The sequence below is a fragment of the Nycticebus coucang genome, chromosome 22, assembly GCF_027406575.1.
Source record: "Nycticebus coucang isolate mNycCou1 chromosome 22, mNycCou1.pri, whole genome shotgun sequence".
Classification (NCBI taxonomy): domain Eukaryota; kingdom Metazoa; phylum Chordata; class Mammalia; order Primates; family Lorisidae; genus Nycticebus; species Nycticebus coucang.
This window is the reverse complement of record NC_069801.1, coordinates 18,688,803-18,709,900: the sequence shown is the minus strand read 5'-3', so window position 1 is coordinate 18,709,900 and position 21,098 is coordinate 18,688,803. Positions and strand designations below refer to the sequence as shown.

At 40.9% G+C, this 21,098-nt stretch overlaps 1 protein-coding gene across 1 annotated transcript in view; it reads right to left on the bottom strand.

Moving 5' to 3' along the window:
* RCAN3 (RCAN family member 3) overlaps positions 1-21,098 on the bottom strand; it is a 50,138-nt gene that overhangs the window by 6,204 nt on the left and 22,836 nt on the right. The window contains exons 3-4 of the mRNA XM_053576134.1: positions 1,683-1,856; positions 467-638 (exon numbers count right to left, since the gene is read on the bottom strand). Of these exons, the coding sequence (XP_053432109.1) occupies positions 467-638; positions 1,683-1,856 (346 nt within the window). The remainder of the gene's footprint in view (positions 1-466; positions 639-1,682; positions 1,857-21,098) is intronic.

Below are 21,098 nucleotides of genomic sequence, written 5' to 3'. Positions count from 1 at the left end.
CATTAGCTGGGCATGGTGGCACATGACTGTAATCCCAGCTACTTGAGAGGAGGACATGGGAGGATTGCTTGAGCCCAGGAGTCCAGCCCAGGTGACAGAGTGAGACCTTATCTCTTAAAAAAAAAAAAAAAGTTGTTGGATACCAGAATAAAAACTGCAGTTGTATTTATTGAGTATTATATATATATATATATATTATATATAGTAGTATATATAATTATATATAGTAGTATATATATATAATTTCATCCTTATAAGCACATTGAATGGTAGATATAATTATCTATACTCTCAAATAGAGGTGAAAAGACCAGGGTCCAGAAAATTGAGGCTAAATTCTTCAGATTCCACAGCTGGAGTTTGAACCCAGGCATGTGTGACTGTACCCTGTCCCTTAATCATGCTGCCACATGCACACTGGTCTTCAACAGATGAGTTTCTTGGGGGGAAAACAGAAGTTTGTTACCTGGTCCCAATTTGGAAACAGCACAGAGTAAGTCATAATTTATAACAGGCGTTGCATCTTCACTCTGCTTCCAGCCCACGGGAGGCGAGGCTGGAGGGGAGATGAGGAACTGTTTGACAGGCTGGGGAGGCAGGAGATAGGATTTATCCCGAGCCTCACTGGACATCTGCACCTGCAGGGAACAACACACGCAAAACCAGTTTGCAAACTGGGCTATTCTTCATTTTCACCTCTAAGTTAACTGTTACATCTTTTTGGAGAAAATTAAAAACTTCTCTTAAACAGTCTGTAATCTCCAAGAGGGAGGAACTGGGTCTGTGTGATTCACTATTAAACACTCGGCACACAGCACAGTGGCTGCATATACTAGGTGCTCAATAAACAACAGCTGAATAAAAAATTGAATGAATGGAGAAATGAACGGCAGTAGCTACTAAACTTCGTTCTGGGAGAAGAGATTAGTCTACATCATCTTATTTTATCCTCCATCTCGAGGGACTGAACCAAATGTGCAAACATCTCTTTCATTTAGGTTTCATTTGGGAATGTAACTGAGACCAAGGGGGGGGAGAATTTAAAAAAAAACTAGTGCACTTCACACAAGTAGAGATCTTCTGCTCTCTTTATTTTGCCAGTTCTTTGGAGAAAAAAATGGTCAGAGTCACATCAATGTAGGATTAGAACGTAAACAGAGGTACCCACAGATCCTCTGCAATTGTGAAGTCTAAGTTGTCCTTTCTGTCCAGTTCTATGCCACCTCCCTGGCCACCGCTTGGCCCAGTAGCCATTTTCCATGGGGGCTTCTCATATGAATTACAGAACACAAAAAAATGATCTGAGAGGCTATTTTCTCAATTCTCCCAAGGATTTCAGGTACCCCTGCATATATACCATTACTAGGTGCAGGAGAGAAGTTAGTTCACTAGCCCTAGGGTGTCAGGGCTTAATCCACACATAACACTAGCTAAGCAAAGCTACTGAAAAGTGAATTAAGATGAAAAAATAGGCCTCAGTAAACCAAGTGAGGAGGGTAAATACGCTTAATAAATAAAATTACATACCTATAAATAAAGGAAAAATATTTTTATATTATTTGCTGATTGGGATTATTCCTTCTAAAGACCTGATAAAGTAATATAGAAAATGAAGAACTAGAAATACTTTTTGATGGAGAGAAACAAGTTTAGAGAACAGCATCCTCTGCCCTGAGAAGTACCTGTGCAAAATACAGCTTCAGCTTCTTCCCATTGAAGTCTGTCTCGTGGAGTTCTATTCGTGCTCTCGCTGCGGCTTCTGGTTTGCTGAAATTTATTCTGACTCTCCGAAAGCTTTTAAACAACTGAAAGGTAACTTGGTCATCGTAGATGGTAAAAAGTGCTTCAAACCTTTCCTATAAATTGAGGAGCAGCAGAGCAAAGGGTGGGGGGAGGGAGAAAAACCTTTAACAGAAGGAAATTTAAATCATTAAATCTGAGTCATGGGTAGAACTCATTATGAGTTACCTTTTCTCCCAAAAAGTATACTTTCTTTTCAGGAATACAAGAACAGGTATCCTGAAATTTCTATGCTAAATTTTATAATTTGTACTTACTTTAAATATAATTAACTTTATTATTATAGACATTCAAAGGCCATAAAGTAAATCTGATGCATGAAAGAATGGTACAAACACGCGCAATTATGGCTCAGTGCCCGTAGCTCATGGCCACATACACCAGAACTGGCAGGTTCGAACCTGGCCTGGGCCTGCTAAACAACAATGACAACTACGACAAAAAAATAGCCAGGCATTGTGGTAGGCACCTATAGCCCCAGCTATTTGGGAAGCTGAGGCAAGAGAATCGCTTAAGCCCAATTGTTGGAGGTTGCTGTGAGCTGTGATGCCACAGCGTTCTACTGAGGGCGACATAGTGAGACTCCGACTCAAAAAAAAAAAAAAAAAAAAGGAACACTGCTGTGGTTTTGTTTATTTATAATTTTTTATTTTATTTATTTTTTTGAGACAGAGTCTCACTCTGTTGCCCGGGGTAGAGTGTTATGGTATCATAGCTCACAGCAACTTTAAACTCTTGGGCTCAAGCGATACTCTTGCCTCAGCCTCCCAAGTAGCTAGGACTACAGGCACCCATCACAATGCCTCGCTAGTTTTTCTATTTTTAGTAGAGATGGGGTCTTGCTCGTACTCAAGCTGGTCTCAAACCAGCTGAGCTCAAGCAATCCATGCACCTTGGCCTCCCAGAGTGCTAGAGTGACAAGAGTGAGCCACCGTGCTTGGCCATAAGGTATTTTTAATTCTAGCTACTCTAATGGGGATGCAACACTATCTCACTGTTGTTTTAGTTTACATTTCCCTAACAACTACTGACACTGAGCATTTTTCGTAAGTTTATTTGCCATCTCTATAACTTCTTGGATCAAGTGTTCAAACTTTTCCCCATTTTAAATTTGGGCTGTCTTCTGATTAAGCTGTAAGAGTTCTTTTATATATCTTAGATAAGCCCTTTGTCAAGTATGTTTTACAAATATTTTCTCCCAATCTGTTGCTTCTCCTTTACATTCTGGAAGTGGCTTTTTTTTTTTTTTTTTTTGAGACAGAGTCTTAGTATGTTGCCCTTGGTAGAGTGCCATGGGGTCACAGCTCACAGCAACCTAAAACTCTTCGGCCTTAGGCGATTCTCCTGCCTCAGCCTCCCAAGTAGCTGGGACTACAGGTGCCCACCACAACACCCGGTTATTTTTTGGTTGTAGCTGTCATTGTTGTTTAGCTGGCCCTGGGCCGGGTTAGAACCCACCTTGCCAGCTTCGGTGTATGTGGCCGGTGCCCTACCCACTGAGCACAAATGGGCGCTGCCCTGGAATAGTGTCTTTTGAAGAGCACAAACTTCGGTATGCAAGCTTGTTTTAACATACTTAAGTCCATAAATGTAATTCACCATATCAATAGAAGCAAAAACAAAGACCATATTATCCTCTCCATAGATACAGAAAAAGCATCTGACAAAATTCAGCATCCTTTTCTAACAAGAACACTTAAGAAAATAGATGGCACATTTGTTACACTGCCTGAAGTCATCTGTGACAAACCCACAGCTAGTATCATACAGAATGGAGTAAAACTGACAGCTTTTCCACTTAGAACTAGAATCACACAAGGATGTCCATTATTGCCACTACTATTCAACTGAGTTCTGGAAGTTCTAGCTAATGCAATCAGCAAGAGAAGGATACTAAGAGCATCCAAATGGGGGCGGAGGAAGTCAAACTCTTGCTCTTTGCCAGTGTTATGATCTTATATTTAGAAAACCCCGGAGACTCAACCACAAGACTCCGGAGACTCAACCACAAGACTCCCGGGAGTGTTCAAGAAATACAGTAACTCCTCAGGGTATAAAAACAATGTCCACAAATCAGCAGCCTTTGTATATGACAATATACAGCCAAATTGAGAAGCAAATCAAGGACACAATTCCCTTCACAGTAGCTTCAAAGAAAATGAAATTACCTAGGAATACATACAACAAAAGAGGTGAAGGACTCTACAGAGAGAATTATAAAACCCTAAGAAAAGAAATAGCAAAAGACATTAACAAATGTAAGAATATACAACGCTCTTGGCTGGGAATAATCAACATTGTTAAAATGTCTATACTACCCAAAGCAATCTACAGATTTAATGCAATCCCCATTAAAATACCAACATCATATTTTGAAGAAATGGAAAAAATAGTTATTTGTTTTGCATGGAACCAGAAAAAGCCCTGTATAGCCAAGGCAATTCTTAGTAATAAAACGAAGCTGGAGGCATCACTCTACCAGACTTTGGGTTATATTACAAGTCCACAGTGATCAAAACAGCATGGTACTGGCATGAAAATAAAGACATAGACATTTGGAACAGAATAGAAAACCAAGAGATGAAACCAGTCTCTTACTGCCATATGATCTTTGATAAACGAAACAAAAGCATACACTAGGGGTGGCACCTGTGGCTCAAAGGAGTAGGGCGCTGGCCCCATATGCCAGAGGTGGTGGGTTCAAGCCCAGCCCTGGCCAAAAACTGCAAAAAAAAAAAAAAAAAAAAAAAAGCATACACTGGGGAAAAGAATCCCTATTCAATAAATGGTGCTGGGAGAATTGGATGACCACCTGTTAAAGACTGAAACTGGGCTCCCACCTTTCACCACCTACAAAAATTGACTCAAGATGGATAAAAGATTTAAATCTAAAACACGGAACAATAAAAGTCCTAAAAGAAAATGTGAGAAAAGCTCTTAAGGATGTTGGCGTGGGGAAAGATTTTATAAAGACTTCAGCAGCAATCGCAACAACAAAAAAAATAAATATGTGGGACTTAATTAAGCTAAAAAGCTTCAGCACAGCTAAGGACACAACAATGAAAGCAACCTTCAGCATGGGAAAAGATATTTGCATGATACAAATCTGACAAAGCGTTGATAACCAGAATCTATAGGGAACTCAAATTAATCAACAAAAAAGAGCAAACAATCCCATCTACTACTGGGCAAGAGACATGAACAGAACTTTCTCTGAAGACATGAAAAAATGCTCATCATCCCTAATCATCAGAGAAATGCGAATCAAAACCACGCTGAGATATCACCTAACCCCAGGGAGGCTAGCCCACACGGCAAAGTCCCAAAGCTGCAGATGCGGAAAGAATGGGACACTTTGATACTGTTTGTGGGACTACAAACTAATATAGCCTCTGTGGAAAGAAATAAGGAGAATCCTCAAAGAACTCAAATAAACCTTCCATTTAATCCCACAATCCCATTACTAGGCATCTATCTGAAGAAAAGAAAACGATTTTATGGCAAGGACATTTGTACTAGATTGTTTACTGCAGCTTATTTACAAATGCCAAAACGTCCAAAATGCCCATCAGTCCAGGAATGGATTAATAAACTGTGGTATACGTTTACCATGAAATCTATTCAGCCATAAAAAAAGACAGAGACTTTACATTTTTTGTATTAACTTGGATGGAGATGAAACACATTCTTCTTAGTAAAGTATCACAAGAATGGAAAAGCAAGTATCCAATATACTCTATACCAGTGGTTCTCAACCTGTGGGTCACGACCCACAGAAACTGTATTAAAGGGTCACAGCACTAGGAAGGTTGAGTACCACTGCTCTATACTAATATGAAGCCAGTAGATAATCTAATACATAATCACATATGAGAAAAACTCGATTCAATTCAAGATTGGGGGGGTTGATGTGCTCCCACTTAGTAGGCACAATGTAAGGGTACATGGCACACCTCCTGGGTGCGGGACACAGCTACAACAGGGATTCTACCTAACAAACGCAAACACTGTAACCTAATGGTTCATGCCCTTCTGTTAACTTGAAATTAAAAAAAAAAAGAAGAGGAGCAAAAAACTTTTGTATTTTGACGAAGAAAACTGGTTGACTTTTTTTTATACTTCATATTTTTTGTGTCATATTTAAGAAATCTCTGCCATGCCCAAAGTGGATGAGATTTTCTCCTGTTTTCTTCTAGATGTTTTATAGATTAGTTTTTACATTTACGTATATGATCAATGTTAATTTTTATACACAGTGTGAGGCAAAGGGTCAAAGTTCATTTTTTTCTGGCACCAACTGTTGAAAAAATTATCCTTTCCTCCCATGCATTATAAACTATAAAACATAAGGAAAAGAAATTATAGACCAAAATGAGGGTGAGAGACACCTCGCTCCCCTCTGGGAAACACTACTTGAGATATTGGCCTTCTCTGTGATATTAATTTCCTCCCTCATTAATTTCTGCTCTTTACTCTTTCCTTTGAGTTTGTTCTTTTTCTATCTACTTAGTCTATTAATTTTTCAGGTTTTCTTCTAATATTTAAAGTACATATTTTCTAAGTATTATCTCTTTGCCACCAGTTTTGATATTTTCATAATCATTTGATATTTCCTAATTTCCTGTGCGATTTATTCTTTGTCTCATGAATTGTTCAGATGTCTATTTCCTAAATTCCAAATAGATGAGAATTTTTTGATTTATTACCTTTTTTTTTTTTTTTTTTGCAGTTTTTGGCCGGGGCTGGGTTTGAACTCGCCACCTCCAGCATATGGGGCCGGCACCCTACTCCTTTGAGCCACAGGCGCCACCAATTTATTATCCTTTTATTGTCTAACCTATTTTCACTGTGACCCAAGGAGACTATCCCTAGTGATATCAATCCTTTGACATTTTGGGGACTTGTTTTTGGTTCAGTATGTCATCAACTTTCATAAATATTGTACGTGTTCTCAAAAAGAATGTGTTTATACAGCTGTTTGCTACAGTATTACAAATACATTCAGTATATCGAGCTTGTGTTCTTTAAATATTCTATATCCTGATTTTTTTGTCTTTTTGAATTGATACAAAGATCTGTTAAATTCTCCCACTATAAGTGGACTTGCTATTTTTCTGTACAATTTGGTCACTTTTGCTTCCTATATTTTATTAAGGTTATGTTTCTGTGTTCATACTAGCTCAGAAATTTTTTTCTCTTTCGGTAAGCTGAACCTTTAATCATTAGTCAGTAGACCTTTTCTCTCTCTAGGAATGCATTCTGCCCTAAAGTCTGGGGGGTTTTTTTGTTTTGTTTTGTTTTTTGAGACAGAGTCTCAGCATGTTGCCCCCGGTGGCGCCGCAGCTCATAGCAACCTCAAACTCTTGGGCTCAAGAGATTCTCTTGCCTCAGCTGAGTAGCTGGGACTACAGGCACCTGCTACGATGCCCGGCTATTTTTTAGAGACAGGGTCTTACTCTAGCTCAGGGTGGTCTAGAATTCCTGAGCTCAGGCGATACACCCGCCTTGGCCTCCCAGAGTGGGATTATAGCCTCATCTCTAAACAATTGCTGGGCATTGTAGGGGGCGCCTGTAGTAATAGTTACCTGAGAGGCTGAGGCAAGAGAATTGCTTGAGCCCAAGAGTTTGAGGTTGCTGTGAGCTATGACACACAGCACTCTACTGGGGGCAAGAAAGTGAGAGTCTGTCTCAAAAAAAAAAATAAAGAAAATCAGTTTTCATCCTTTACTTCTAACCTTTATGTATCCTTGTATGTTTTAGATATATCACATAAAAGAATATGTGTATATATGTGTATAATATATTTGTTTCCATATGTAAATAAATCTAGTTTGACAATCATTGTCTTTTTAGAGAATTTAGAAACTTACAAAGTTTCACTCACGTGAAGGAAAGAGATTTAGAAGACTGTAGGCAGGGAAGGATATAATGTAGGAAAATGGACTGAAACTGACTTGTGATAAACGTTAAGGATATGTACCTGTTAATTACAAATCCAAATTACTATTTTTCTCCTCATAATTAAGAAATAATTCATTTTTTAAGTTTCTGAATTCCCTAAGGATATAAAATTAACATTATTCTGTTAGAGGGTGACAGCTACACGTTTATTTCACATAAGATGATGGGAACCCTGTAAGATCAAAATCATCATTAACCACTCTACTTTTGATGTGGCCACTGGTGGCCCCACCCCCACCCCCCTGCCCCACAGTACATCTTCAGGCATAACACAAATAACGCAGCCTAAAAAACCAGCCTCTGAGGCTTTTCCTGTTATCTAAGTAGGTTTTTTTTTTTTTTTTTGTAGAGACAGAGTCTCATTTTACCACCCTCGGTAGAGTGCCATGATGTCACACGGCTCACAGCAACCTCCAGCTCTTGGGCTTTCGCGATTCTCCTGCCTCAGCCTCCCGAGCAGCTGGGACTACAGGCGCCCGCCACAATGCCCGGCTATTTTTTGGTTGCAGTTCAGCCGGGGCCGGGTTTGAACCCGCCACCCTCAATACATGGGGCCGGCGCCCTACTCACTGAGCCACAGGCGCCACCCTCTAAGTAGGTTTTCAAAAATACATAAACCAGATGCTGCTCTCACATGCTGAAATCACTTGTGTAGTAAGTCAGCAGTTAAAATGGCAACAAATACCTTGCACCTAAAATATCTAAGAACATGCAACCAACAACTTTCTTGGGAACTCAAGAAAAGCACCTGGTAGTTGGACAACAAGGAAATTAAAATCTGTAAAGGAGAAAAGTGGCAAAGGTCACAAAGGAAAGTAGGTTTCCAGGAGTCACCGGTGAGGGTGGCAGCCAAGGTACACTTCTGGACCTTTCTGGAACTACAAGAAGGTGAGGGCACTGACCGCACTGAGGGATGGGATTCTGCCATAGCCCTTTGCTTTGGATGAAAGAAAACGATAAGCCTATCACTTCCATCCATTAAATATTGGAGGAACAATTTCAATGCTGCTAAGCAATGCTTCGATCCATTTAGCAGTGAAATTATCTTTGGCATCCTAAGGCAAGGAGTTTTTTTTTAATTTAATATTCTATGTCTTTCTGTAAATCTGACATAGAAAATCCTATTTCTCCAGTATCCAGAGGCTGCATGTTCACACCAATATACAGGCAAGGCCTCCATTTCTGCCTACGGATAGGCAAAGCACTTTTGGTTCTTCTTAATATCCCTACTAACTAAACCAGAGAGATGGACTTCACTGATCAGAAAAACACACACATGCAGCTAGGGATAGTAAATTTAAAAACTTTACTTTGATAATCTGAGCACTAGTAAAATTCTGGGACCTAATCTCAAAAGTATTATGGGGGACTAGAACATATAAAAATTTAAAACCTTCTATGTGTGGGGTGGTACTTGTGGCTCATTGGGGCGGGTAGCTGGCCCCATGTACTGAGGGTGGGGGATTCAAACCCGACCTTGGCCAAACTGCAACAAAAAATAGCCGGGCATTGTGGCAGGCGCCTGTAGTCCCAGCTACCTGTGAGGCTGAGGCAAGAGAATTGCCTAAGCCCAGGAGCTGGAGGATGCTGTGAGCTATGACGCCACGGCACTCTACCAAGGGGCATCAACCAAGACTCTGTCTCTTAAAAAAAAAAAAAAAGCCTTCTATGTGTGTAACTTTTATTATTTATGTTGCCTTATCACCTTTCTAGGACAGAAACATGTAACTAAGAGTCAAGAAAATATGGAATACTCTCTGTTCAATACTGATTTTTGTTTGTTTTCTGAAGACAGTGTCTTGCTCTGTTGCCTTGGCTAGAGTACAGGGGTGTCATCATAGCTCACTGTAACCTCAAACTCTCAGCCTCATGTGATCCTCCCACCTCAGCCTCCTGAGTCACTGAGATTGCAGGTGCATGCCACTGTGCCCAGCGAGGAACATACATTTGTTTGTTTTAAGACAGAGTTTCACTCACTCCGTTGCCCTGGATAGAGTGCTATGGTCTCAAAGCTCAAAGCAACTTCAAATTCTTGGGCTTAAGCAATCCTCTTGCCTCAGCCTCTTGAGTAGCTGGACGATGGGCACCCATCATAATACCTGGCTAGTTTTTAGTAAAGACAGAGTCTTGCTCTTGCTCAGGCTGGTCTCTAATTCCTGAGTGAAGCAAGCACATTAGCTTCCCAGAGTATTAAGATTGAAGGCATAAGCTACCTTGGCTGGACCAGAAAATATGTTCTTAAAGGTAATGATTTTTATTTTAAATCTATAATATTCCCTATACCACAAATGAGAAAACTGGCCAATATGATAATTAATCATTTTTGACTGCAATAAAAATTTTGACTGACTTGCCATGGGATGGAATGATAGAAATATTCTTGGGAGTGTTGGTTACATGGGTAGATACTATCAAAACTCAACAAGCAGCATATTTTGAAGATCTGTGTATTTCACTGCAGGTGAGTTATACCAAAACTAAAAGAAATGCATACAGGAAATCAAGGTAAGGGATGGGATGGTGTGGCTACGGGAGCTAACTCAAAAACAGATGCTGCACCATTGCTGAGCATACCCTGTCGGGGCCAGAGCCCAATTCATGAGTGTCTGCCAGGGGCCTGGTTGCAGGCATAAAAAGGCTGGCCTTCCAGCTTTAACCAGGACAGCACATCCTTAGCTGCTAGAGGGAATTCTGGTTATAAAAATTTCTTCCATAGCCAAGCTGGAAAAGATCTGTAATTGTGCTTGTACTGGAGATGTGTATACAACACAAGAGTCATTTTCAAGCACCTTAGTGGCCAACTGCTAACCTCACAATGCCTACAAAATGCAGTTAGCCAGTTAAGGACTGGAACAGATCCAGGACAAATGCTCCCTCAATTACATTACCAGGTAAGCTGATTAGAGTCTCTACACACACACGCGCACACACTCACAAATGCTTCTGAAGACAGATGCTGCACTCAATCAGTGACACTCAAACTCTGTAGGCCATCAATAAACAAAAGCACTTTATAACTTTTCAAAGGAACAGCTATTGGAGCAGCATCATCTTCAGAACCTCAAATTTGAGACCTTCTGATGAGATCCTAGTCCTTGACAGCAGCATTTTTTATTTTTTGTTTTTAGCCTAAAGGTTGTTTGGCTATTTACTGAAAAGAGCAAAGAACACAGAGTAATAGATTTAAGGCGCTCTGGAGGGAAAGAGCAGGTGGAAGAAAACCAGGGAGACACCAGACAAGTGGTGAAAAGCAGGGAACTCATCTCCTGCTCACTGCGTCCTCTGCTACCCGCTGAGCTATTTTGCTATGAGTGACATTTCAGAGTCAGTCAGGTTGGCAATTATCTGATCCAAAGCCCGAAAACAGTATACAAAACACTTCGGGTTTACACACTCATCCGGCACTTGGGCTCGAGCATATAGTTTTGATGAAACATTACAGGTAAGAAAACCCACAAAGGTGAGTTCTTCCCGCAAACCATGAGAATTTCCCCGGGAACAGGAAAAACCATTCTGTTGTCCAGACTGCTGTTCCATGCACCCCAGGCTCTGTCTTCCAGGTCAGCATTGCAGCTGACCCACGCGAGCCGCACAGGACACCCATGACTCTGCCCTCTAGGACTCCACGTGAATCTTCCCTCCCTGTCCATGAAGCAGAAGTTTTGTAAAGTCCAGGTTCTGCTTAAATTTCACACTGTCTCGGGCTCTGTAGACTTGGAAGCAGCCTGCAGAGGCTCCATCGACCCAGAGACCATGCTGTCAACACAGTGATCTCTCATCTGTGACTTCTGCATCTGATGAACAAGTACCAACTCTACGTCTCTTCTGAGAAGGGGACAATGAGTATTTCCACTTCTGAGGACCTTTAGCGTGGATAATTCTCCAGTCGGCATTCACAACAGAGACTGTTCCCTTCCTGACATGTGACACCCAAAAAGACAGACCTCAGGAGGAATCGGCAACGTCAGGAAGGACTTACAGCTTCTACCGGCTATGTATTTTTTCAAGTAACAGAACTCTGACCCATGTAGGTGTGACTCTAGGGTCTACTGTACAGCTGAGTGACCTTGGCCAAGTTATTTAATGTTGCTGTGCTATAGTTTCCTTAACTGTCAGATGAGGATAATACAAGCCCCCACTTTGCTGGGTTGTTTGTTGTGAGGATAAAGAGTGAGTCCTCAGAGCTCTGAGACCAGCTCTAACACACCAGGAGTGTTACCACCATCACTAACAGGAACAGGCAGAGCTTTCCCAACAGTCCGCCTGCTGTCCTGCGATTAGAGAGCTGCTCTTCCGTAAGATGTGGTTCCCCAGGAAGGTAAAAGCACAGCAGCGATACGATGTGAACTACACAGCAGGTACTTCTGGAGTTGCTGATGGAAAGTTAGACTCTGACCTTCCTAACAGCCCCACTGCTGGGACTGCACCCCAAGAGACACGTACCCCAGGACACTCAGGTGTGGTAGGTGAGACAGTGCACCCCTGAGAATGATTCCGCCACCATCTTCCAGTAGTCTCCAGAACTCGGCCTTAACACCCTGAAGGAGAGAACACTGGCCTGGGTTGGCACCGAGGACTCTGTTCCTCTGCTATGAACTCTGATTTGAATTGAGGGAAAGGATAGCAGGGATTACTTTCTCCCCAAACGTAGCTGTAGTTGAATTTTACACAGTGAAAAACACGCTGCTTTCATTTCAGTGGCTTTTAACCTACATGTTTTCATTTTTCTTTTGTTAAAACCAGCTGTTTGATGATAGCATTGAAGGTGCTCTGCTGTGCGTGTTATTCTTGGTGCCAACAAGAGAATGAAAAGCCACTTAAGGCAAAGCCTTTTTGTACTTTTTGTTTGACTAGGATGGGATGAGGTGGCTACAGGAGCTAACTCAAAGACAGAAGCAGCACCGTTGCTGAGCATACCCTGTCGGAGCCAGAGCCCACTTCATGAGTGTCTGCCATGAGCGTGGCTGTGGACACAGGAAGGCTGGCCTTCCAGCTTTAACCAGGACAGCACATCCTCAGCTACCAGAGGTAATTCTGGTTATAAATTACCTCACATGCTGGGAGGTGATGGAAGTAGGTAAGGAAGATGAGGAGCAGCCAGGCTGGATTCTTCTGCATTAAGGCTAGTTATGTGCACAGCTGAAAAACACTGACAACAAAACCTCTCCGGCTTGGGCCTGCCGTGTGCTTCAGGACCTGGAGGTCTGCGCTGCTCCTTCAGTCTCTGTGCCTGTGTGCCTGGCTGAAGTCTTTCTGGATGTTCTACCTGCCCACCCACTCACTCATGAAGCCCAGCGTCTGTCCTTGCTCTGAGGAACACATGTTGATCGTATGATTTATTCCCGGGTGAACACTGGTTTTCCTCCCCGGAGTGTTTTCTTCATGGACATTAGAGGATGGAGGTGATAGTTTAACTGGGGACCCATTTTTCCAAAGGCATGTAAACGGGAAACAATGTAATGAAGAAGCATGGGAAGGAATTTAAATGTATTATTGTTTCATTTTTATTTTAAATTTTTTATTACAAATTAATATGAAGGTACAGATGGTTTGGTTACATTATTTTCTTTTTATTTTATTTTATTTATTTATTTTTTTTTATGGCTATAGAGAAACAGAAAGAGGTCATTGTCTTTATTTTAATAACCAAAATACAATCATGGATCATTTATTTAATTATAATTTTTTTTTTTTTTTGTATTGTTGGGGATTCATTGAGGGTACAATAAGCCAGGTTACACTGATTGCAATTGTTAGGTAAAGTCCCTCTTGCAATCATGTCTTGCCCCCATAAAGTGTGACACACACCAAGGCCCCACCCCTCTCCCACCTTCCCCCTTTCTGCTTCCCCCCCAAAACCATAATTGTCATTAATTGTCCTCATATCAAAATTGAGTACATAGGATTCATGCTTCTCCATTCTTGTGATGCTTTACTAAGAATAATGTCTTCCACGTCCATCCAGGTTAATACGAAGGATGTAAAGTCTCCATTTTTTTTAATGGCTGAATAGTATTCCATGGTATACATATACCACAGCTTGTTAATCCATTCCTGGGTTGGTGGGCATTTAGGCTGTTTCCACATTTTGGCAATTGTAAATTGAGCTGCAATAAACAGTGTAGTACAAGTGTCCTTATGATAAAAGGATTTCTTTCCTTCTGGGCAGATGCCCAGTAATGGGATTGCAGGATCAAATGGGAGGTCTAGCTTGAGTACTTTGAGGTTTCTCCATACTTCCTTCCAGAAAGGTTGTACTAGTTTGCAGTCCCACCAGCAGTGTAAAAGTGTTCCCTTCTCTCCACATCCATGCCAGCATCTGCAGTTTTGAGATTTTGTGATGTGGGCCATTCTCACTGGGGTTAGATGATATCTCAGGGTTGTTTTGATTTGCATTTCTCTAATGTATAGAGATGATGAACATTTTTTCATGTGTTTGTTAGCCATTCGTCTGTCGTCTTTAGAGAAAGTTCTATTCATGTCTCTTGCCCATTGATATATGGGATTGTTGGCTTTTTTCATGTGGATTAATTTGAGTTCTCTATAGATCCTAGTTATCAAGCTTTTGTCTGATTGAAAATATGCAAATATCCTTTCCCATTGTGTAGGTTGTCTCTTTGCTTTGGTTATTGTCTCCTTAGCTGTACAGAAGCTTTTCAGTTTAATGAAGTCCCATTTGTTTATTTTTGTTGTTGTTGCAATTGCCATGGCAGTCTTCTTCATGAAGTCTTTCCCCAGGCCAATATCTTCCAGTGTTTTTCCTATGCTTTCTTGGAGGATTTTTATTGTTTCTTGCCTTAAATTTAAGTCCTTTATCCATCTTGAGTCAATTTTTGTGAGTGGGGAAAGGTGTGGGTCCAGTTTCAGTCTTTTACATGTAGACATACAGTTCTCCCAACACCATTTATTGAATAGGGAGTCTTTCCCCCAAGGTATGTTCTTGTTTGGTTTATCGAAGATTAGGTGGTTGTAAAATGTTAGTTTCATTTCTTGGTTTTCAATTTGATTCCAAGTGTCTATGTCTCTGTTTTTGTGCCAGTACCATGCTGTCTTGACCACTATGGCTTTGTAGTACAGACTAAAATCTGGTATGCTGATGCCCCCAGCTTTATTTTTGTTACAGAGAATTGCCTTAGCTATACGGGTTTTTTTCCGGTTCCATACAAAACGCAGAATCATTTTTTCCAAATCTTTTTTTTTTTTTTTGTGGTTTTTGGCCGGGGCTGGGTTTGAACCTGCCACCTCTGGCATATGGGACCAGCGCCCTACTCCTTGAGCCACAGGCACTGCCCAAATTTTTTCCAAATCTTGAAAGTACAATGTTGGTATATTTTGATAGGAATGGCATTGAACAGGTAGATTGCTTTGGGAAGTATAGACATTTTAACTATGTTGATTCTTCCCATCCATGAGCATGGTATGTTCTTCCATTTGTTAATATCCTCTGCTATTTCCTTTCTGAGGATTTCATAGTTTTCTTTATAGAGCTCCCTCACCTCCTTCATTAGGTATATTCCTAGGTATTTCATTTTCTTTGAAACTATGGTGAAGGAAGTTGTGTCCTTAATTAGCTTCTCATCTTGACTGTTATTGGTGTACACAAAGGCTACTGACTTGTGGACACTGATTTTATATCCTGAAACATTACTGTATTTTTTGATGACTTCTAGGAGTCTTGTGGTTGAGTCTTTGGGGTTCTCTAAGTATAAGATCATGTTGTCAGCAAAGAGGGAGAGTTTGACCTCCTCTGCTCCCATTTGGATTCCCTTTATTTCCTTGTCTTGCCTAATTGTATTGGCTAGAACTTCCAGCACTACGTTGAATAGTAAAGGTGACAGAGGACAACCTTGTCTGGTTCCAGTTCTAAGAGGAAAAGCTTTCAGTTTTACTCCATTCAGTAAAATATTGGCTGTGGGTTTGTCATAGATAGCTTCAATCAGTTTTAGAAATGTGCCACCTATGCCTATACTCTTCAGTGTTCTAATTAGAAAAGGATGCTGGATTTTATCAAATGCTTTTTCTGCATCTATTGAGAGGATCATGTGATCTTTATTTTTGCCTCTGTTAATATGGTGGATAACGTTTATAGACTTGCGTATGTTAAACCAGCCTTGCATCCCTGGGATGAAGCCTACTTGATCATGATGAATGACTTTTTTGATGATAAGCTGTAATCTATTGGCTAGGATTTTGTTGAGAATTTTTGCATCTATGTTCATGAGTGAGATTGGTCTGAAATTCTCCTTTTTGTTTGGGTCTTTTCCTGGTTTTGGTATCAGGGTGATGTTTGCTTCATAGAATGTGTTGGGGAAGATTCCTTCTTTCTCAATTTTTTGGAATAATTTCTGCAGTACAGGAATAAGCTCTTCCTTGAAGGTTTGATAGAATTCTGGAGTGAAGCCATCTGGACCAGGGCATTTTTTGGTTGGAAGATTTTTTATTGTTTCTTTGATCTCAGTGCTTGAAATTGGTCTGTTCAGGAGCTCTATTTCTTCCTGGCTGAGACTAGGGAGAGGGTGTGATTCCAAATATTGATCCATTTCCTTCACATTGTCAAATTTCTGGGCATAGAGTTTCTGGTAGTATTCAGAGATGATCTCTTGTATCTCTGTGGGATCAGTTGTTATTTCCCCTTTATCATTTCTGATTGAGGTTACTAGAGATTTTACTTTTCTATTCCTCATTAGTCTGGCCAATGGTTTATCTATTTTATTTATTTTTTCAAAAAACCAACTCCTTGTTTCATTAATTTTCTGAATGATTCTTTTGTTTTCAATTTCATTGATCTCTGATTTGATTTTGGATATTTCTTTTCTTCTACTGAGTTTAGGCTTAGATTGTTCTTCTTTTTCCAATTCCATAAGATCTCTTGTGAGATTGTTGATGCGCTCTCTTTCTGTTTTTCGAATGTAGGCATCTAAAGCGATGAATTTTCCTCTCAAAACTGCTTTTGCAGTATCCCAGAGGTTTTGGTAGCTAGTGTCTTCATTGTTGTTATGCTCAAGGAAGTTAATGATTTCTTGTTTTATTTCTTCCTGCACCCATCTGTTATTCAACAGAAGATTGTTTAATTTGCATGCCTTTGGGTGGGGTCGAGCATTTTTGTTAAGAGTTGAGTTCCACCTTTAGTGCCTTATGGTCTGAGAAGATACAAGGTAAAATTTCAATTCTTTTGAATTGAATTCTTTCAATTCTGTTGACATTTGTTTTGTGTCCCAGGATATGATTAATTTTGGAGAATATTACATGGGGTGATGAGAACAATGTATATTCTTTATCTTTGGGATGGAGTGTTCTATATGCGTTTATCAAGCACAGTTGTTCTAGGGTCCCATTTAAATCTTTTATATCCTTGTTTAATTTCTGTTTAGAGGATCTGTCCAGCTCTGTAAGAGGAGTGTTAAGGTCCCCTGTTATTATGGTATTATCAGATATCATATTGCTCAGACTGAGTAAGGTCTGTTTCAAGAATCTGGGAGCATTTAAATTGGGTGCATAGATATTTAGAATTGAAATGTCTTCTTGTTGTATTTTTCCCTTGACCAATATAAAGTGACCATCTTTGTCTTTTTTGACTTTAGTTGCTTTAAATCCACATGTATCTGAAAATAAGATTGCAACTCCTCTTTTCTTCTGAATTCCATTTGCCTGAAAAATTGTCTTTCAACCCTTGACTCGGAGCTTTAATTTGTCTTTTGAAGCCAGGTGTGTTTCTTGCAGACAGCAAATGGATGGCTTGTGTTTTTTAATCCAGTCAACCAATCTATGTCTCTTCAGTGGGGAATTCAAGCCATTAACATTTATTGAGATAATTGATAAGTGTGGTAGTATTCTATTCGTCTTATTTTGTGAGAGTCCATTGCTTAGTTTTATCTTTTGCAACAGTGTGGAGGTTAGGTTCTGTCCTTTAATTTCTGAGTTCTTACTTTGTTGCTGATCCATTGTGGTGGTCAGTGTGCAGAACAGGTTGAAGTATTTCCTGTAGAGCTGGTCTTGTTGTGGCGAATTTCCTCAATGTTCGTATATCCGTAAATGATTTGATTTCTCTGTCAATTTTGAAGCTTAGCTTAGCAGGGTACAGAATTCTGGGCTGAAAATTGTTCTGTTTAAGTAGATTAAAGGTAGATGACCATTGTCTTCTTGCTTGGAAAGTTTCATTAGAGAAGTCTGCGGTCACTCTGATGGATTTGCCCCTGTAGGTCAACTGGCGCTTACTCCTGGCAGCTTGCAGAATCTTTTCTTTTGTCTTGACTTTGGACAGGTTCATCACAATGTGTCTTGGAGAAGCTCGGTTAGAGTTGAGGCGACCTGGGGTCCGATAGCCCTCTGAAAGCAGAGTGTCAGAATCTTTGGTGATATTTGGGAAATTTTCTTTTATAATATTCTCTAGTATGGCTTCCATTCCTCTGGGGCATTCTTCTTCCCCTTCTGGAATTCCTATAACTTGTATGTTGGAACGCTTCATAGTGTCCCATAATTCTGACAGTGAACGTTCTGCTTTCTCTCTCTTCTTTTCTGCCTCTTTTACTATCTGAGTTATCTCAAAAACTTTGTCTTCTACCTCTGAAATTCTTTCTTCTGCATGGTCTAACCTGTTGCTGATACTTTCCATTGCATCTTTAAGTTCCCTGATTGACTGTTTCATTTCCTTCAGCTCTGCTATATCCTTTTTATATTCTTCATATCGTCCATCTCTTATTTTATTCTGTTTTTGAATTTCCTTTTGGTTAATTTCCACTTTATTAGCAGTTTCCTTCATTGTTTCCATCATTTCTTTCATTGTTTTCAAAATGTGTATTCTAAATTCCCTTTCTGTCATTCCTAATATTTCTGTATAGGTGGAATCCTCTGCAGTAGCTACCTCATGGTCCCTTGGCGGGGTTGTTCTGGACTGGTTCTTCATGTTGCCTGGAGTTTTCTGCTGATTCTTCCTCATGAGTGATTTCTTTTATCTGTTTCCTTGCCCTAATTTTCCTTTCACTTCCTCTTGCTCTTTAAGTTCTCGTGCCTGTGGACTAAGGGTTACAGGACCAGAAGGGTGAGAAGGTTGAAGAGCAAAAAAGGGATGAAAGAAAGGAGGACTGAGTGATAAGAAAAAAAAAAGAAAAACAGAGAAAGGAGAGGGGGTGGGTAAAAGGAATATTGACAAAAAGAAGACAGGCACAGAAAGAGGGAGACAGAGCAATAGAGGTGTACAGTAGGGTACTTTGATACAACCTTAAAAAAAACCCCACCTTCTGGGGGTGCCCAGTTGGGTGGTTCCCTTGAGGTCAGCAGCTCTTTGCTAACCTGATCAGACACAGTACCCCACCTCCACCAAGTAGAGAGGAAAGACAAAAATGCTATAAATCAAACCAAAACAAGCAAAGAGAAAACTTTATAGGATAAAATTGGCTGGAAAAACCAAATAATAGCGGTAGAAACACTAACAAAAATGAAGTTCTAATTACTGAAATAGGCACCAATGGGAAATTATAATTAAACTAGAAAAATTGAGAAAGAAAAAAGGATCTGTATGGAAAAGGTTGAAATTAAAAAACAAAACAACAATCAACAACATCAAAATAAACAAAAAAACAACCAAACCCCCCCCCCAAAAAAAAAACACAACCAAAAACAAAGCAGTATGTATATGTTATTGAATATTGTCTGGGCAACACGTGGTCTTCCGGGGTATGAGATGTTAATGACAGTTCTGATAGGACTGGAGGCTGCTAGTTTCTCAAACCCCAGCAGGTAGACACCCTAAATCTCTCTTCAGCCCACTTAAAAGGCACTTTGAACTTGTTCACTTGCTGAGCAGAAGCTTTCCCAGGGGAAGTGCTTGTCGCTGGAATCACTGCTGAAGTGGCTATCCACTTACTCTGTGTGCCAAAACTGGTCTCCCTCTGCCCCGGAGGGTTAGGGCTGCAAGGCGGCTCAGACCCTGCCCTTAGGCTACTTGGTTGCTGGGTTACCAGCTTCCACCCAATTCTAGCTCTGCAACCCTGAGGGCGGAGCTTGCCGGGGCAGATCGCTCAGAATGGCTGCCTGTGACCCAGAGCCAAACACTATTAGCTCCGTCTGGCTCAGCGGCTCAGACTGGGGCCCTAGACAACAGCCAAAGTTCTCCGCACTCCCGTTCAGGCTCTCCCCAAGGCAGTTCAGCTGAGTGCCGAGTCCAAAGACACCAAAACAGTTCACAGGTAAGGCCTTTCTGGTTTGCAGTCTCGCTGCTACTGAACTTACAGTTGTGGGCGGGTTTAGACGGATTGAACACACGCGACCACTTGCCGGTTTTCCACTGTTTTAGTCCTCCTCTTGGGGTCCAGAAGTCTCTCGCTGACTCCCTGTATCCTCTCAGGGGTGATGATAGGCAGATCCCACCAGCCAGAGATGCCTGGAGTCCTATCTCCCCAGACTCACAGTGCCCAGATGCAAGGAAGCTGTTACTCGGCTGCCATCTTGCTCCGCCTATATCTGGTTACATTATTTTCAATTCTAAGGTAAAGTTCACGTTGTAGTTGAGCCCTTCACCTGGGGCATGCTCAACAGCCTCACATCGTGCACCTTAGGTGAGATTCCACCAATTGCCCTCCCTCCTCTTCCCTTCCCCTTGCTAGACTATATTTGTGTTTTTTTCTTCTGTGAGCATGTAGTTATTTATACATTGGTTTCTTATCGGTAATGAATACATTGGATTTTTTTTTTTCATTCTTGAGATACTTTACTAAGAATTATTGTTTTTAAGAATACTGTGTCCTGGCCTGGCGCCCATAGCGCAGTGGTTATGGCACCAGCCACATGCACCAACGGTGGCAGGTTCAAACTTGGCCTGGGCCAGCTAAACGATTGCAACAAAAAATAGCCGGGCATTGTGGTGGGTGCTTATAGTCCCAGCTACTCGAGAGACTGAGGCAAGAGAATCACTTAAGCCCAAAAGTTTGGGGTTGCTGTGAGCTGTGACGCCATGGCACTCTACCAAAGGTGACATAGTGAGACTTTGTCTCCAAAAAAAAAAAAATAATAATAATAATAATATTACAGTGTCCTGGGCGGCGCCTGTGGCTCAGTGAGTAGGGCGCCGGCCCCATATGCCGGGGGTGGTGGGTTCAAACCCAGCCCCGGCCAAACTGCAACAACAAAAAAAAAAATAGCCGGGCGTTGTGGCGGGTGCCTGTAGTCCCAGCTGCTCAGGAGGCTGAGGCAAGAGAATCGCGTAAGCCCAAGAGTTAGAGGTTGCTGTGAGCCGTGTGACGCCACGGCACTCTACCCAAGGGCGGTACAGTGAGACTGTCTCTACAAAAATAAAAATAAATAAATAAATTAATAATAATATTACAGTGTCCTTTCTCCTT